Genomic DNA, 18,003 nt, shown 5'->3' on the forward strand with positions numbered 1-18,003 from the left:
CAAGGTCATATGGCCAGCATGACTGCATGGAGCACCATTACCCCCCCCCCCCCGCTGGAACGGTACCTATTGATCTACTCACATTTGCATGCTTTCGAACGGCTAGGTTGGCAGAAGCTGGGGCTAAGAGTGGGAACTCAGCCCGCTCCCTGGATTCGAACTACCAATCTTTCAGTCAGCAAGATCAACAGCTCAACAGTTGAACCCACTGTGCCACCGGGGGCTCCAAAGTGGCTTACAACAAATATATATATATATATATAAAAGAGTGATGGCATCACGGCAATTCACAAAACAACAAAACTACAGGCCCCCCAACCTCAAAATTTGACAACACAACCCATCATCCACGCCTCAAGGTTGATACAACAAAAAGAAAAGAAAAATAAAGTCCTAATTAGAGGGAGAGCAATAATTTTTTTTATCCAATTGCTGCCAGTTTAGAGGGCTAATCTCTGCCCACTTGGTTGCCTAGCAACCAAGGGACAGCCAGGTTTCAGTTAGGGGACAGGCAGATTTAGGCCTCACTTAGGCTTCTTCCACAGATTATCTAATTTGCACTGGATTATATGGCAGTGTAGACTCAAGGCCCTTCCACACAGCTATATAACCCATTTATAATCTTATATTATCTGCTTTGCACTGGATTATCTTGACTCCGCACTACCATATAATCCACTTCAGTGTGCATTTTATACAGCTGTGAAGAAGGGGCCTCAGATAATCCAGTTCTGAGCAGATAATATAAAATTAGAAATATACAGTAGAGTCTCACTTATCCAACATAAACAGGCCGGCAGGATAAGTGAATATGTTGGATAATAAGAAGGGATTCAGGAAAAGCCAATTAAACATCAAATTAGGTAATCGTTATACAAATTAAGCACCAAAACATCATATTATACAACAAATTTGACAGAAAAAGTAGTTCCATGCACAGTAATGCTATGTAGTATTTACAGTAGAGTCTCACTTATCCAACACTCGCTTATCCAACATTCTGGATTATCCAACGCATTTTTGTAGTCAATGCTTTCAATATATCGTGATATTTTGGTGCTAAATTCATAAATACAGTAATTACTATATAGCATTACTGTGTACTGAACTACTTTTTCTGACAAATTTGTTGTCTAACATGATGTTTTGGTGCTTAATTTGTAAAATCATAACTTAATTTGATGTTTAATAGGGTTATCCTTAATTCCTCATTATCCAGCATATTCGCTTATCCAATGTTCTGCCGGCCCATTTATGTTGGATAAGTGAGACTCTACTGTACTGTATTTACAAATTTACCACTAAAATATCACAATGAATTTAAAACACTGACTACAAAAACATTGATTATGAAAAGGCAGACTGCGTTGGATAATCCAGAACATTGTATAAGCGAATGTTGGATTAGTGAGATTCTTCTTTAATATGAAATAATTACTGGGATAGAATAATGCAGAACAATATAATCTCTAAAACCAAGACAGTAAATAAACAGGGGAATTCCACACAGGAAACAATCAGGGCCAGCTAACACCTCCCAACAAAGTATTCCCATCATCAAAGTCTGGAAAATCCTCTGTTTTCTCAGGGCCACAGACAGTAGAAGCACATAAAATATCGCAAACAATACCACTCTGAAAACAAGGGAATTCCAGACAGGAAACCATCAGGGCCAGCTAACACCTCCCAACAAAAAATTCACTCAGGGAGAAAACAGCCAGGCTTTAAAGCTGCAAGGCCATTACATCCTAATCATTTTTCCTAATTGTAGCATTCATACTTGCCTCCAACAAACAAACAAAAAACCAGTCAGAAATATTGTATATTCACAACCTTTAGGAAATAATATCCCCTGATGGCGCAGCGTGTTAAAGCGCTGAGCTGCTGAACTTCTGGACCGAAAGGCCACAGGTTTGAATTGGGGGAGCGGAGAGAGCCCCCACTGTTAGCCCCAGCTTCTGCCAACCCAGAAGTTCAAAAACATGCAAATGTGAGTGCATCAATAGGTACTGCTCCGGCGGGAAGGTAACGCCGCTCCATGCAGTCATCCCACATGACTTTGGAGGAGTCTACGGACAACGCCGGCTCTTCGGCTTAGAAATGGAGATGAGCACCAACCTCCAGAGTAAGACACGACTGGACTTAATGTCTGGGGAAAACCTTTACCCTTTACCTTGACTACCACCAATTCCTTAATACTTTATTTCCCATACCACCATGTTTCGCCACAGCAACGCGTGGCCGGGCACAGCTAGTGTGTGTGTGTGTGTGTGTGTGTGTGTGTGTGTGTGTGTATGTATGTATGTATGTATGTATGTGTGTGTGTGTGTATATATATATATATATATATATATATATATATACACATACACATACACACACACACACACACACACACACAAGCAAGATTAAACAATAATAACAAATCCAGATTAAATTACACATAGAAAAGTCTTCATTTGTTTGCAAAAAGAAAGGTGAAAGAAGTCAAACTTCCACAAGAAGAGAGTTTTAAAGTCTGGGGGCACCCACTTCTCTCAAGCTAGTTCGTCTTCACTCTGTGAGAAGGGACACTTGGAAGTGATTTTGGGCTCTTCTACCCAGGAGGAAGTGGGTTAAAATAACCTACTTCCTCCTGAGTTTGAGTTCTCACCCCTTCTCACAACCCCAGGCTGTCCCTCAGCGGTTGGCTAGATGCCATCCCGGATCAACCAAAGGTACGTTTTGCGGGAGGAATGAGGGGCACGGGGTGGGAGGGGGTGGGTGCCCTCTTGCTCCTTCGGACTCCGAGAAGAACCAAAATGGCTGTGGGGACTGACTCTGGGGATTGCAGAATGCAGTCCCAGAAGTCAATCCCCACAAGCCTAGCACCTCAACAGACCTGGACCTTTCAGTAAGGTTTGGATCTGTTGAGAAGTTTAATTAATGCAAAGTAAACTGGAAAAAATCAATTTACTTTGGATGTATCTGAGTTTACCTGAAGCACGTTTTCGGCTTCAACAGGACTGCCTATTAAGGCAGCAGGAAACTCCCCAAGAACTGCCAAGAATTTCAATAGACTACTACAACTCCACCTCCCTGCTCACCTGCTGCTAAACCTTTCCCCTCCCATAATCTCATCCAAACTAGGTAGGTCTTTGTGATACAATGCAAATGAGCATGCTCATTTGGGATCAGACTCTGAATGGCAGCTGTTTTCCCATTTATCAACCTGCCATTAACCACCAACATTTTTCAACCCAGGGTTTGTGTTGCTATCCATGTTGCTTGAATTGGGGAACAGTTTAGGTAGAAATATTGCCCTATTTCTGTCCAGAAACAGATTGGAAACTGTTTTAGGACCCTTCCAGACAGGTTTTATATCCCAGGATCTGATCCCAGGTTTTCTGGATTATATGAGTCCTCATGGCCATATAATCTGGGATAAACAGAAAACCTGGAATCAGATCCTGGGATATATGGCCTGTTTGGAAGGGCCCTGAGTCAAAGTCATGTCTATAACTTTAATTCTGTTACATTCTACGGAGTTGCAAAGACATTATCTATGATGTTGCATAGAAATCTGTTTTATATTTATTTTTATATTTAGGAGGTGTTAATCAATTAAACAATCTCTACCAAACCAATAGCTTCTAAGTGAAAATATTTCCAAAAATCACTACAAATGCCCCTTTGGTCAACTGCAAGAGACATAAAATTATTCACAATAACCAAAAGCCAGTACTCTCTGTCAAAACAAAACACTGTATTTTCTTTTATAAACACACTAGAATAAAAATAAATTCAAAAACAAGCAGCTATGTGTTTAATTCAATGTGTTACCTACTCAAATCACCCCCATCAAAATGTTTAAAGTGGTTGTTGATTAATATACTGCTTAAACACACTCAAAGGCTGCATTACTACTTCAGTTGTTAATATAATTTGGTTTTGGACAAGGGCCTCTGATTAGGGGGAAATCCTCCTCCCATAATAACGCAATATAGCAAAATAGAGCAACAAGTACAGCAAATACAAAAGAGACGCATCTAAAAATAGTGCACTGTAACAGACTTGAATGGTGTCATCTTTGCAGCTGAAATGCTAAATATGCATAGGACACTATTGATTTTGGTGGGACAGTTGCCATCTTAAATAAAAGGGACGTTGTCTCCCTGACATTTAGGAAATTGTAGTGTCAACAAAACAAAGAGCTGGCTGGGGAACAGAGCATCAAAGATTGATCTAGAGGACAATTTGCACACAACGATAAACAGTTTGGCACTCTAATATGCTGATGGGCGAGTAGGATGAGTGTAGAGGTGAGGCATGATGGGAGCTACAGCCCAACAACATCTGGAATATGTCATGTTCTCCATGCCTGATGTGGAGATCTAGCCAAATTTGCACAGACCAAAAGGAAAGGTTTCATTGACCTTTGAGATATAGTTGTCTTCTACCTTGATGGAAAGCTAGCACTTATTCTTCTTCATGTCTTTCTTCTATATCATCCTCTGCATTCGCTATGAGTAATGAAACAACAGACAGCTACAAGTGCTCTGGTTCAGAGGAGTCTTCATACTCTCCCTCACAGTCCTCAGCCCTTGATGAAGGTAAATATATATGCCATTTTCTCCCTCATGTTACAATTCTCAGTGGCACATCAGATAACTTAATGAATTGTAAGCAGTAGTGGACAGTAGCTTCTGTGTCAATAAGATGGTCAAATTAAAAATATTAAAGGAACTATCTAGGGGCATGGTAGCGCAGCGGGTTAAACCACTAGCTGCAGAAAATCTGCTGACCAGAGGGTTGGCAGTTTGAAGCCGCAAATCGGGGTGAGCTCCCGACTGTCAGCCCTTACGTCTGCCAACCTAGCAGTTTGAAAGCATGCAATGTGAGCAGATCAATAGGTACCGCCTAGGCGGGAAAGTAAAAGGGTGCCCTGTCCAGATATGCAAACATGCTGGAAACACATTCAGAGAAGTCTATGGACAACAGCCTCCTTGGCAGGGAAAAATGGAACAAGAGCACCTCCCCATGGTTGGAGTTGAGCATCGCCTCCAGACGCCAGAGATGAAAAGGTGATGGCCTTTATCTTTGTCTGTCTATCTTTGTCTGAGATGGTTTTTAAACAACTGATTTGAAAGTGGAATCATAGAATCATATACAGTAGAGTCTCACTTATCCAACATAAACTGGCCGGCAGAACGTTGGATAAGCGAAAATGTTGGATAATAAGGAGAGATTAAGGAAAAGCCTATTAAACGTCAAATTACATTATGATTTTACACATAAGCACCAAAAAATCATATTTTACCACAAATCAACAGAAAAAGTAGTCCAAAACATGGTAACGTTATGTAGTAATTACTGTATTTATGAATTTAGCACCAAAGCATCGCATTATATTGAGAACATTGACAACAGAAACATTGGCTACTAACAATTTTACTACAAAAAAGATAAAATTGCAAAAAATGAACTAACAGTAGCAAGATTGTCAGAAATTAAATCCATAAAAAGTTCAATCCTTGCTGCCTAAAGAAACAGCTGTGGATCGCAGCAGGAGGCAAACTGCATTGGATAATCCAGAACGTTGGATAAGCAAATGTTGGATAAGTGAGACTCTACTGTAGTTGGAAGAGACCCCACGGGCCATCCAGTCCAACCCCCTGCCAAGAAGCAGGAGATCATTGTTTTTAGTGTTTATGCATATTTATAGCTTATTTTATGTTCCGGCACTGAATGTCTGCCATATATATGTTGTGCTCTACCATGAGTCCCCTTTGGGGTGAAAAGTGGGGAATATAAATGTTTTAAATAAATACATAAATAAAATATTCTGTAATCCGCTGAATCTCTCCATGTATTATTATTATTATTATTATTATTATTATTATTATTATTATTATTATTATTATTATTATATTGGACATTGTTGCCAAACCAGGTTCAGAGCCAGGGATAGCTCCTTTAAACATGTGCCTAAAATGTGGAAAGGCTACATAATTCCACTATAAGTACCATCCAAAGTTATAATTTATACAGCGGACCTTGAGTATCCACTAGGGTTGAGTTCCAGATCTTCTGTGGATACCATAATTTGAGTGCATGAATGCTTAAGGTGAGGTAATTGTAACTTCAATGGTGAATTCCAGTCTACATTTGGCAATAGAAATATCACTCACTGCTGATAACAAAATGCCAGGCCTGAGATAATACCCTTAAAACATGAGATGGATCACACATTGATTGTGCCCTTTATTTTCTCCAATATAAGGGCCTTTCCACACAGCTATATAACCCAGAATAACAAGGCAGAAAATCCCACAATATCTGCTTTGAATTGAATTATCTGAGTTCACACTGCCATATACTCCAGTTCAAAGCAGATAATGTGGGATTTTATTCAGCAGTGTGGAAGGGGCCAGAGAGGCTGTGTGGAAGGACACTGAAAAAAAAAATACAAAAGGAGAAAAAGAAGGGGAACATCTAAAACAGTGGTTCTCAACCAGTGGATCCCCAGATGTTTTAGCTTTCAACTCCAAAAAATCCTAACAGCTGGCAAACTGGCTGAGATTTCTGGGAGTTGTAGGCTAAAACACCTGGGGACACACAGGTTGAGAACCACTGATCTAGAACCTAAATTTAGTTGGATGAAATATGCTCAAAAATGAGAGAATGTAGTCAATATGCTCCTCTTTATATTTCTACAAGGAAAAGACATTGAAAAAGCTGAAAATCATAAGAAGGAAAGAGCCTGGTATTTTCCAGATGGCATCTCCTTGGCTGCTGTCCTTTCCATTTACTCCTCAGAATTGGAGCAGTGAAGGAAAAGTTTCCATTCCAGCCTTATGAAGCAGCTTTCATTGACGGGCTTTGTAAGATGTGTGTGTATGTGCATGCTTTGGTATATGCATGCACATGTTCAAGACACACCCATATGCTAAATACATCAAAACACATACTCTGCTCCTTTCAATAGTTCTTTTTGCTACTGCATTAACAATTAATAGGTTACATGTAATGCACATAAAGTAAAAAATAAAAATGTGATATTCCCCAACGTCTGATTCTTAAAAGGCCCAGGCAACAAGGCTATTTTATTCTCAGAAGGAAGATTACAAAAGGTTCTACTAGGATGAGACTTTTTATTTCTCAATTATCAACCATCCTGTCACGCTCCTGGTAAAACCAGACATTCATAGACTCCAGCAGTTCCCTCTGAAATTGTCTCACTGAGAAGAAACATCTTTTGAAAATCCTGCAGTTATATAATGCTGTAGATGATGTAAGTGTCTAATGCTGACACTGGTACTGAGAACATTACTCACTTAAAAATAGATCATTATTTGGAATGATTTGGCACACACATTTCATGTTAAATTCTACCTGGCTGTATCCTCAGCCCATCTCCAAAGCAGAAGGCACTCTAGCTATGATGGTACAGTAGAGTCTCACTTATCCAACATTCTGGATTATCCAACGCATTTTTGTAGTCAATGTTTTCAATACATCGTGATATTTTGGTGCTAAATTCGTAAATACAGTAATTACTACATAGTATTACTGCGTATTGAACTACTTTTTCTGTCAAATTTGTTGTATAACATGATGTTTTGGTGCTTAATTTGTAAAATCATAGCCTAATTTGATGTGTAATAGAATTTTCCTTAATCCTTACTATTCAACATATTCGCTTATCCAACATTCTGCTGGCCCGTTTATGTTGGATAAGTGAGACTCTACTGTACATCCTTTTGAAAGCAGGCCCTAGTGCCCTCTAGGTTGTTGTTCTTGAAGACCTTTCCAGAACACTATTATTAGAAACGGGAGCAAAAGAGCTCTCCATGTGCAATCAAAAGATACTCGTGACACTTCAGATCCTGTCCTCTGATGTTCTTAGTTGCTTCTTGAAATGAAAGGGGAGTCTTCTGTTACAGTGACATTGACCAATGAGAATAAATGGTGTGTCTTCAAATCATGGTGCCAAGAGTATACTTTTTATTGGCATATTTTAGCAGTACTTGTATGCCTTTTGGCATGTTTCGGATATTCTGATTGCTAACGCTTCTCCAGAACTGAAGGGCTATACAAGCTTCCGGTCTTTCTTGTTGTGTACCTTCAAGTCATTTCTAACTTATGGGGACCCTAAAACAAACCTACCATATACTTTTCTTGACCAGGTTTGTTCAAGGGAGTAAATAATTGTCATCCTTTGAAACTAGGAGAGTGCGATTTGCCCAAAGGATATCCGCAGACTGATCAAGGTTTAGAACCCTAGTCTCCAAAGCTGCAATCCAATGCTCAAATCATTACACCATGCTATAGTAGCTGCACCCCTTCCTAGAAGCAGAAGGCTTAAAGATGTATTGGTAACTTCAAGGTTAAATTTCTGCAATGCATGTTGCATTGGGCTACCTCTGTGCCAAGTTCAGAAACTTCATGGAAGCCAGACTAGTTACAGGAACATCTAGGAGTGAGCATATGGCACCCATTATAAAGTTACTCCACTGGTTGCCAATTAGTTTCCTCCCATACAACCTGTTCCTATACTTAGGTTGTCAGGGAGACACTTATTTCAACTTGCCAGAACCTGACTGGCAACGGCCACCCATAAGACATTTTCCTTGGCTGTCTTTAGAATATGGAATGACCTGCCAGAACAGCTCCAACAGCTAAATGAGCTGACAAAATTTAAGACACTATTAAAGACCCATCTCTTCCACATGCCTTGCCCACCCAGTAAATTTTAACTATGAAATTTTAATTTATATTCTATTAGTATCATATTTTAATATTTGTACCATGTATTTTAATATACGTATTTTAATGTTATTTTGTTTTATCTAAGTGTTTTAACTGTGCTGTAGCCTGCCTCAAGCCGTGAGGAGAGCAGGGTAACAAATTCTTGTTGTTGTTGTTGTTGTTGTTGTTGTTGTTGTTGTTAGTAGTAGTAGTGGTAGTAGTAGCAGCAATAGTAGTAGTCATAGTCCCCTTCCACACAGCTGTAAAAACTCCACATTGAACTGGATTATATGGCAGTGTGAACTCAGACAACCCAGTTCAAAGCAGCTATTGTGAATTATCTGCCTTGATATTCTGGGATATATGCCTGTGTGGAAGTGCCCTTAGTAAAATGACTCTGTCTGTGCTTGACAGGCAAGCGTCACAAAGCTTTGGGAATAAATGGGGAGAACTCAAAATTTAATAAAAGGACAAAAATTGAATATATTAAGAGCTCATAGGCCCCTTCTACACAAATGTATAAAATCCAGGTCATCTGTTTTGAACTGGATTATTTGATGTGTAGCCTCAATAATCCAGTTCAAATCAGATGATGTAGATTTTCTGCTTTGATGATCTGGGTCCTATGGCAGTGTAGAAAGGGCCATAGTTGATTGATATTGAACAGGATTGGGCCAAAGTTCAACACTTGGCTGCAGGCTGCATTGTGCCAGGCCTAAACACCTTACAGGCATCATATTCCATTTGATCTTGGAAGATAAGTAGAGTCAGACTTGGTTATTACTTGGAGGGGAGACTGCCAATGCAAACTTGGTGTTGACAGAGCCACCTCTGGGTATTCCTCGCCTCTAAAAAGTCCCATGAAATTTATGGGGTCATCATAAGTCAATATGCGTGTTAAAGGAACATATATACATAAACCTACACACTTAGTTGTGTATATGTGCACTCACACCTATGAATACATACATTCAATTGAAATCATTACTGCTTAAAAGGAAACTTTTGCTGCATGCTTCAGAAAGAAAAATTCCCCTGTTATTTTCCCTTTAATTCCTCCCTGCTTGTGATACTATAATTGCATGCATCTTTGTGTAGGGGCCCTTCCACACAGCCATATAACCCAGAATATCAAGGCAGAAAATCCCACAATATCGGCTTTGAACTGGGTTATCTGGTATTATCATGGTATTTTCCCTAATTAGCATATGCTAAGATATTTAGGGTAATAAGAAAATAATGCACTCTGCATTATGGGGACAATGGCAATGTTGTCCAGCCTCATTATAATTATAATTATATTCTGAATGTTATTAGGTTCCTTTCAGTGGGATATTTTAATCTAATGATTTTATCTTATATTGCTGCTATAGTCCCCCCACCTTTGAAGTTGACTGAATTGCATTGGTGGTTGTTTGATATTATTACTATTGATATTATTACTGTTGTTTAAATCTTTGTTTTAACTTGTTTTTATCATCTTCTTGTGTTTTAAACTGTGTGTATTGTTAATGTATTTGCGCTGTTACTTTTGTAACCTTGTGAGCCACCCCGAGTCCCCACGGGGAGATGGTGGCGGGGTATAAATAAATTATTATTATAATTATAATAATAATAATAATAATAATTATTATTATTATTATTATTATTATTATTATTATGGTCTGCTCCAACTACATGTTTAGCTGTTTCTAGCATTGTAAGACAATTTCTTGCATTGTGCTTAGCAAAGATTTTCTGGGTTTCCACATGAAAACAAAACAAATTGTGTATTTTTATCTTTCTCGTTATGTCTTTAAGATGATTTTGTAGTGTTTAGAATTGAGGGTGCTTTTGCACAATAACTATTTTAATTTTTTTATCCTTTAAAGTTTTTTTAAGTTATATTTTGATTTAACCTTGTAGTAAGTTGCCTTGGGTATCCTGTTGGAGCAATGGTGGGACATACATTAAAATTAAATAAAGCAAGCAATTCATGCCAATCAATGAGTCAAGAACATTGTTACATACCACACATGATGCTTCATATTGTTTTCCCAGCTTGGGCCTCAAAAAAGCACTAAGGAGAAACAAAGGAGACTTGTTAAAGGATCAGAATACAAGTACAACATACGTATAACAAAATAGGCTACAATTTATATTGACAGAATTACTTTTGACACCATAGCTAAACAGAAGGGCATATGTGCTAAAGTCCTCATAAAAGTCCATGTTGTTGTTGTTCTTCTTCATTCACACAGTCGTTTCCGACTCTTCGTGACCTCATGGACCAGTCCACGCCAGAGCTCCCTGTCGGCCGTCGCTGCCCCCAGTTCCTTCAAGGTCAAGCCAGTCACTTCAAGGATACCATCCATCCATCATGTTACAGAGCTGCTAATAATCCCCATGTAGCAACCTCAACATACAATTTCCCAAGCACACAATGGAAATCACATTAAAACAATTGTGGGTTGGTAATGGAGTTGGGTGAGTGTTGGAGGTCTCACGAGATACTTGGTTCATAAGCTGTCCATGCAGTAAGGAGAGACAATGATAGAGACTTGTCTCTATCCTTGTCTGCATCATCTTGGTATTTATGATATACATCTAAAAGGGGATAAAGGTGAAGTTGATCTAATAGAAGTTGCATTTTATGAAGAAGATCATCTTGATTGATGTATTCCTCTGACCTTCAGGCTCCAAAGGTTGTGAATGTGAAGGAGTGGTAGCAATATGCCATTGGAGACAAGTGGCCCAGGCTTACTGACTGGCCATGTGAGAATATGCTACCTTTATAAGTAAAAGTCTTATGGCATGGCTTTAGCAAAGGATAGATAAAGAAGGTAGATAATGTGGGATTTTATTCAGTTGTGTGGAGGGAGCTATATAATCCAGTTTAAAGTAAAAAACGTGGGATCAGCTCCTGGGATATAAGGTCTGTCTGGAAGTGCCCCTAGTGTGGGATAGAAGACATTCTGCTCTTTCTTATCTAGATCTAAGACATGGACTACCCTCAGGAAATGACAGATTGGATGAATATTGCCTACTTTTCAATCAAATAGGAGAACATTCACGGTGCAAGATAATAATGCCAGACCTGAATAAACTTTTTATGGAGCAAAAAACATGCTAACATATTCACCATAGAACCCAATGGTATTTAAAGTGCTTCTTACGTAATTTTCATGATACAATGCCTGCCTTCCTATACATTAAGTCATGTAAAGCCTCAATATCTGAATTATCACATTTTTCATATTTGCCTGCCTATTTATCAAGCTGATCTTCTGAAGCCTTACTATATATGGGTCAGAGCCTGAAGCCTTACTATGTGTAGGTCAGGACTTCTATGGCCATGGCCATCTGTATGGCATTTTTTTCTAGGAGGTATTGAACAGTTTGTTGTTGCATGCTTTTATCAATTCTAAGAAGTTGACAAGGTGTGACTTGCTCAAGATCTACCCATTGGGTTTTCAGAGCTGAGGCCCCATCTATACTGCCATATAATGTAGTTTCACTTATATAATGCAATTCAATACACTTAAGCTGCATTATGAAACTGCAATATATGGCAGTGTAAATGGGGCCTAAGTGGGGATTCAAACATTGGCCTCCTTGAGTCCTAGCCAACATTCAAACCACTACATCATACTGGCTATTCTTCAACAGGCACCTTCCCAGTTTTCAGTAATCAGTTCTCTTTGTCAAGACCTTTGATGGATTAGACTTCAGTAAGCAATTCTGTTTGTACAAATACTCATACTAAAAGCTACTTCACCTTGTTGATGGGAAACTTCCCACCGGAGTGGAAATCATCTATCAGACAGATGGCAAGCTATTTAACCTCAGCAGACTGAAAGCCAAAACCAAGGTCACCACAACCTCTATTATAGAACTCCAATATGCTGATGACAACATAGTCTGTGCAAATTCAGAAGAAGACCAACAAGCAACTCTAAACACCTTCGCAGAAGCATACAAGGAGCTCGGCCTCTCATTAAACATTGAGAAAACCAAAGTGCTCTTCCAACAGGCACCAGTTAATCCCTCTTCAATGCCAGGAATACAACTTAATGGTGTAACATTAGAAAACGTTAACCATTTCCTCTACCTTTCCTCAAAAGTCAACATTGACACTGAAATACAACACTGCCTGAGCTCTGGAGCGCAGCATTTTTCAGAATGAAGCAGAGAGTGTTTGATGATTGGGACATCCGTAGAGATACCAAGGTGCTTGTTGACAAAGCCATTGTCCTCCCAACCTTGCTCTACGCCTGCCAAACATGGACGGTCTACAGATGTCACACTCAACTCCTAGAACGTTTCCATCAGCGCTGCCTCAGAAAAATCCTGCAAATCCCTTGGGAAGACAGGCGGACAAATGTCAGCGTGCTTGAGGAAGACCACCAGCACTGAAGCGATGCTCCTACACCATCAACTCCACTGGACTGGCCAGGTTGTCCGAATGCCCAATCACCATCTCCCAAAGCAGTTACTCGACTCCCAACTCAAGAATGGAAAATGGAATGTTGATGGGCAGGAAAAGAGATTTAAAGATGGGCTTAAAGCCAACCTTTAAAACTGTGGCATAGACACTGAGAACTGGGAAGCCCTGGCCCTTGAGCGATCTAATTGGAGGTCAGCTGTGAACAGCAGTGCTGCGGAGTTCGAAGAGGCAAAATGGAGGGCTTAAGGGAGAAACGTGCCAAGAGGAAGGCCCGTCAAGCCAACCCTGACTGAGACCGCCTTCCACCCGGAAACCGATGTCCTCACTGCGGGAGAACATACGAATCAAGAATAGGTCTCTTCAGCCACCTACGGACCCACCCCCCAAGACCCCACATATGGAGGACCATCATCCTCGGCCTATGAGGTATTGCCTAAGTAAGGAAGTAAGGAAGTCGGTAGAAAAAAATTAAGACCCCATTACAAATGAATAGACTCAATGAATGCAGCCATGATCTAAATAGAGCTGCTGGTGACAGATGAGTTGGAGGTCTCTCAGTCAACAGAGAAGAAAATTCCCTTGAATAAATGGATTAACTCAATGGAGAAGTGGTGGCACAATGGGTTAAACTCTTGTGTCAGCTGAACTGCTGACCTGAAGGTTGGGTTGCTGACCTGAGGGTTGCTGGTTTGAATCTGCAAGATGGAGTGAGCTTCCATTTGTCAGCTCTAGCTTGCAGGGACATGAGAGAAGCCTCCCAGCAAGATAGTAATACATCCAGGCATCCCCTGGGCAACGTCTTTGTAGACAGCCAATTCTTTCACATCAGAAGTGACTTGCATATGTTCTCAAGTCGCTACTGACATAATTAAACAAAATGGATTAACTCCAGTTCAGTGTTTCCCAAACTCTGGTCTTTTAACCATTTGGGACTTCAGCTTCCAGAATCCCTGCTCATTGGCCAAGACAATAGAGGCTTCTAGGAGCTGAAGCCCAAAACACCTGGAGGACTAGAGTTTGGAAATCACAGCTCTATTTGGGTCTCACAACTGGATTTAGACCAAAGAGGAAATGTGTGCATTTATAAAAACAAGGAACTGTTTTCTCATCTATTTGCCCCAAGAACTTTAGACTCATCTGCTGTGCTTTGCTCTTATCATTTATTGCTAGGACATTTAGGTTTATAATTTTGACATGCAACAGACACCCACACAGGACAGGAAAAGCGTGGATATTTCCTGTGGAAGGAATAAGCAGACATTTGGACAGGCTCCTTACACATCACAGCACAATGAGAATGTTTCTTTGGGTGGTTTCCCTAATCTATTTTTCATATAGGGCATTGCAAAGTGCAAAAATGAGGCTGTTCATCATAATCTTTATTATTATTATTATTATTATTATTATTATTATTATTATTATTATTATTATTATTATTATTACTACCCGCTTTATCTCTCCTGAAGGAGACTCAAAGCAGCAGTAGTGTTATTTTATCCTGGTGGAGGCCATTAGGGGCCACTAGAGAGAGCAGGATAGTCCATTTTATGGGGGTGGAAGATGGGTTGAATGAGGAAAACCATTACCCCCTGTTCTCCTGTTATTCCCCCCACTCATGCAACCGTCATGGAAACAACCCTCCTCTATGATATGGGAAGTTGGGAGGGGGAATAACCAGCAAAAAATAGGGAAAATGGTTTTCCTTCTTCAACTCTCACTCCAATAAAATGGTTTATCCTTATCTCTCTAGATCCTCCTTTTGGTCTCCGCCTGGATAATAAAGCAGTACCAAAGTGGCTTACATTAAAGTAATTTTAAAACATACAAATATGTAAACATTAAAATAGAATTAAACATAACAATATTTTTTAAAAATGACACTTGGCATGGCTTTATAATCAGACCCATAGAATATTCACAGAGTTGGAGAGGCCCCAAGGAGCATCCAGTCGAACCCTCTTCTGCCATGCAGGAAAAGCGCAATCCAAACACATACAGTAGAGTCTCACTTATCCAACATTCATTTATCCAACATTCTGGATTATCCAATGCAGTCTGCCTCCCACCCGGATCCACAGCTGTTTCTCGAGGCAGCAAGGACTGAACTTTTTACGGATTTAATTTCCAAAAATGTTGTTACTGTAAGTTCATTTTATGCAATTCTATCTTTATTTGTAGTCAATTTGTTAGTAGCGAATGTTTTTGTAGTCAATGTTTTCAATACATTGCAATGTTTTGGTGCTAAATTCATAAATACGGTAATTACTACATATCGTTATTGTGCATTGAACTGCTTTTTCTATCGATTTGTTGTAAAACATGATATTTTGGTGCTTATTTTGTAAAACCACAAATCAAAATTTGACATTTAATAGGCTTTTCCTTAATCCCTCCTTATTATCCAACACTTTCGCTTATCCAACATTCTGCTGGCCCGTTTATGTTGGATAAGTGAGACTCTACTGTACCACTCCCATTTATACAAAGAAATTGCATTGGATAAAAAATAGAATAGAATAACCTTATTGTTATTGTATTTTGTATAACAAAATTAAATGCCATCTTCAATACACATTATATATGTAGAATTACAAAACAAAACACGCACCTTTCCACATTTTAATCACTACTGCACAACCCCTCATGCCACAACAGTGTGAAACCAGAGAGTTCAGAAAATCATTTCCTTCAACACTAGAATTTGGATCCACTTTAAATCCACTTTAGGGAGGGGACTTAAAATATCTCAGTCAGACAGGTCCTGGACCTCACCAAACTATAAATGCCAGAATTCTTCAGGAGGCAGAAACCAGATTTAAGGTGGATAAATGCTCAAGTGTGATGAAGTGGATAGAATAATAGAGTTGGAAGAGACCACACGGGCCATCCAATCCAACCCCCTGCCATGCAAGAAAAGCACAAAGTATCCCTGACAGATGCCCATCCAGCCTCTGTTTAAAGGTTTCCAAGGAAGGAGCTTCCACCACACCCTGAGGCAGAAAGTTCCACTGCTGAACAGTTCTTACAGTCAGGAAGTTTTTCCTAATGTTCAGGTGGAATCTCCTTTCCTGTCATTTGAATGAATCCTTTGCTCCTAGTCCTAGTTTCCGGGGGAGCAGAAAGCAAGCTTGCTCCCTCTTAAGAGACCCATTCACATATTTATACATGGCGATCATGTCTCCTCTCAACCTTCTCTTCTGCAGGCAAAACATAGCTAGTTCTTTAAGATGCTCCTCATAGGGCCTGGTCTCATCTCCAGATCATTTAGTTGCCCTCGTCTGGACACCTTCCAGCTTGTCAATATCTCTTTTGAACTGTCGTTCAATATAGGGCCCTTCCGCACAGTCATATAACCCAGAATATCAAGGCAGGAAATCCCACAATATTTGCTTTGAAATGGGTTATCTAAGTCCACACTGCCATACATTCCAGTTCAAAGGAGATAATGTGGGATTTTATTCAGTTGTGTGAAGGGAGCCATATAATCCAGTTTAAAGTAGAAAACGTGGGATCAGATCCTGGGATGTAGGGTCTGTCTGGAAGTGCCCCTAGTGTGAGATAGAAGACATTCTGCTCTTTCTTCTCTAGATCTAAGACATGGACTACCCTCAGGAAATGACAGTCTGGATGAATATTGTGGCAGGAAATCCCACAATATCCACTTTGAACTGGGTTATCTGAGTCCACACTGCCATATATTCCAGTTCAACACAGAAAATGTGGGGGTTTATTCAGCTGTGTGGAAGGGGCCTCTGTCACAGCTCTGGGATCCAACCCTCCAGAGAAGGAGCCTCCACCATCAAGAGAACAATCCTCATTGCACAGGCAGGGGCCTCATCTACGCTGCCTTACATAAAATCCAGATGATCTGCTTCGAACTGGATTATAGGGCAGTGCACACTTCTATAATCCAGTTCAAAGCAGAGAATGTGGATTTTCTATGGCAGGGTAGATGGGGCTGGGGATAGGAGAGGGAACATATCCCAAACTTCCCCAGATGATTCAAAGACAGGTGGGTTTGCCCTTTAAAGGGCGGGCATCCCCTTGTACAGTATTGAGGAGCATGAATCTCCTTTGGCAAAATGGGAGGAGGAGGAGGAGGAGGAGGAGGAGGAGGAGGAGGAGGAGGAGGAGGAGAGGGAGGAGGAGGAGGAGGACAGAGATACCAGTTTTGGCAAGATATGGGCGCAGAGATGAGCACCTTCCCTTCAAAGGTTAGGAAGCCCTCCTTGGAGGGAAAGGAGAGCGCCTTGATGGGCTCTGTTGGGCCAAGCCCCGGTCCCTCTCCCTTCTCCAGCGGGCATCATCCTTCCTACCTGGTTTGCCTCCAGAGGAAGGTCTGGATGGGGAGCGGGACCCCGCGGCCGCTCTCCTGCTCGGGGCCTTCGGAGCTTTTCCGCTTGACCATGGCTCCTGCTGCTGCTGCTGCTGCTGCTCCCCTGCTAGCCCATGGCTTCTTCTCCTCCGCCTGGGGCTCGGCTGGTGCAAGATGGCTGCAAAAGCGGCGGCGGCGGCCAAAGGAGGAGAGCAGCCAAGGCGGGAGGACTCAGCGGGGAGGCGGCAGGAGCAGCAGCAGCAGCAGCAGCAGAGGAGGCAGAGGAGGCAGCTGCTGCCCGGTGCGCGCCGAGGTCCGCCTCCCGCCCGGCATGGCTTTTCAGCACCTCCTCCGGCGGACAGCGACCAGCCAGGAGCGCCAGCCCCGCCTCCCCAAAAGTTGGAGGGAGGGAACCCTCACTTGCTTAGACCTGGCTCCTCCTCCCACATCCCGGGTCCAAGAAGGAGGAGAGGCCCCCCTCCTAGCCCCCTCCGTTTTCTCCATGGTCAACCAGTCCCACGTCCTAGTCCCA

At 41.0% G+C, this 18,003-nt stretch overlaps 1 protein-coding gene across 12 annotated transcripts in view; it reads right to left on the reverse strand.

Annotated features, from left to right (window-relative positions):
- unc80 (unc-80 homolog, NALCN channel complex subunit) overlaps positions 1 to 17,608 on the reverse strand; it is a 195,712-nt gene extending 178,104 nt beyond the window's left edge. For all 12 annotated transcript variants that reach the window (XM_062961169.1, XM_062961161.1, XM_062961141.1 and 9 more), the window contains exons 1-2: positions 17,473 to 17,608; positions 10,741 to 10,789 (exon numbers count right to left, since the gene is read on the reverse strand). In XM_062961169.1, the coding sequence (XP_062817239.1) occupies positions 10,741 to 10,789; positions 17,473 to 17,564 (141 nt within the window). In that variant the 5' untranslated portion in view covers positions 17,565 to 17,608. The remainder of the gene's footprint in view (positions 1 to 10,740; positions 10,790 to 17,472) is intronic.
- Between the last annotated feature and the right edge of the window lie 395 nt (positions 17,609 to 18,003).

Source organism: Anolis carolinensis, chromosome 1, assembly GCF_035594765.1.
Source record: "Anolis carolinensis isolate JA03-04 chromosome 1, rAnoCar3.1.pri, whole genome shotgun sequence".
NCBI lineage: Eukaryota > Metazoa > Chordata > Lepidosauria > Squamata > Dactyloidae > Anolis > Anolis carolinensis.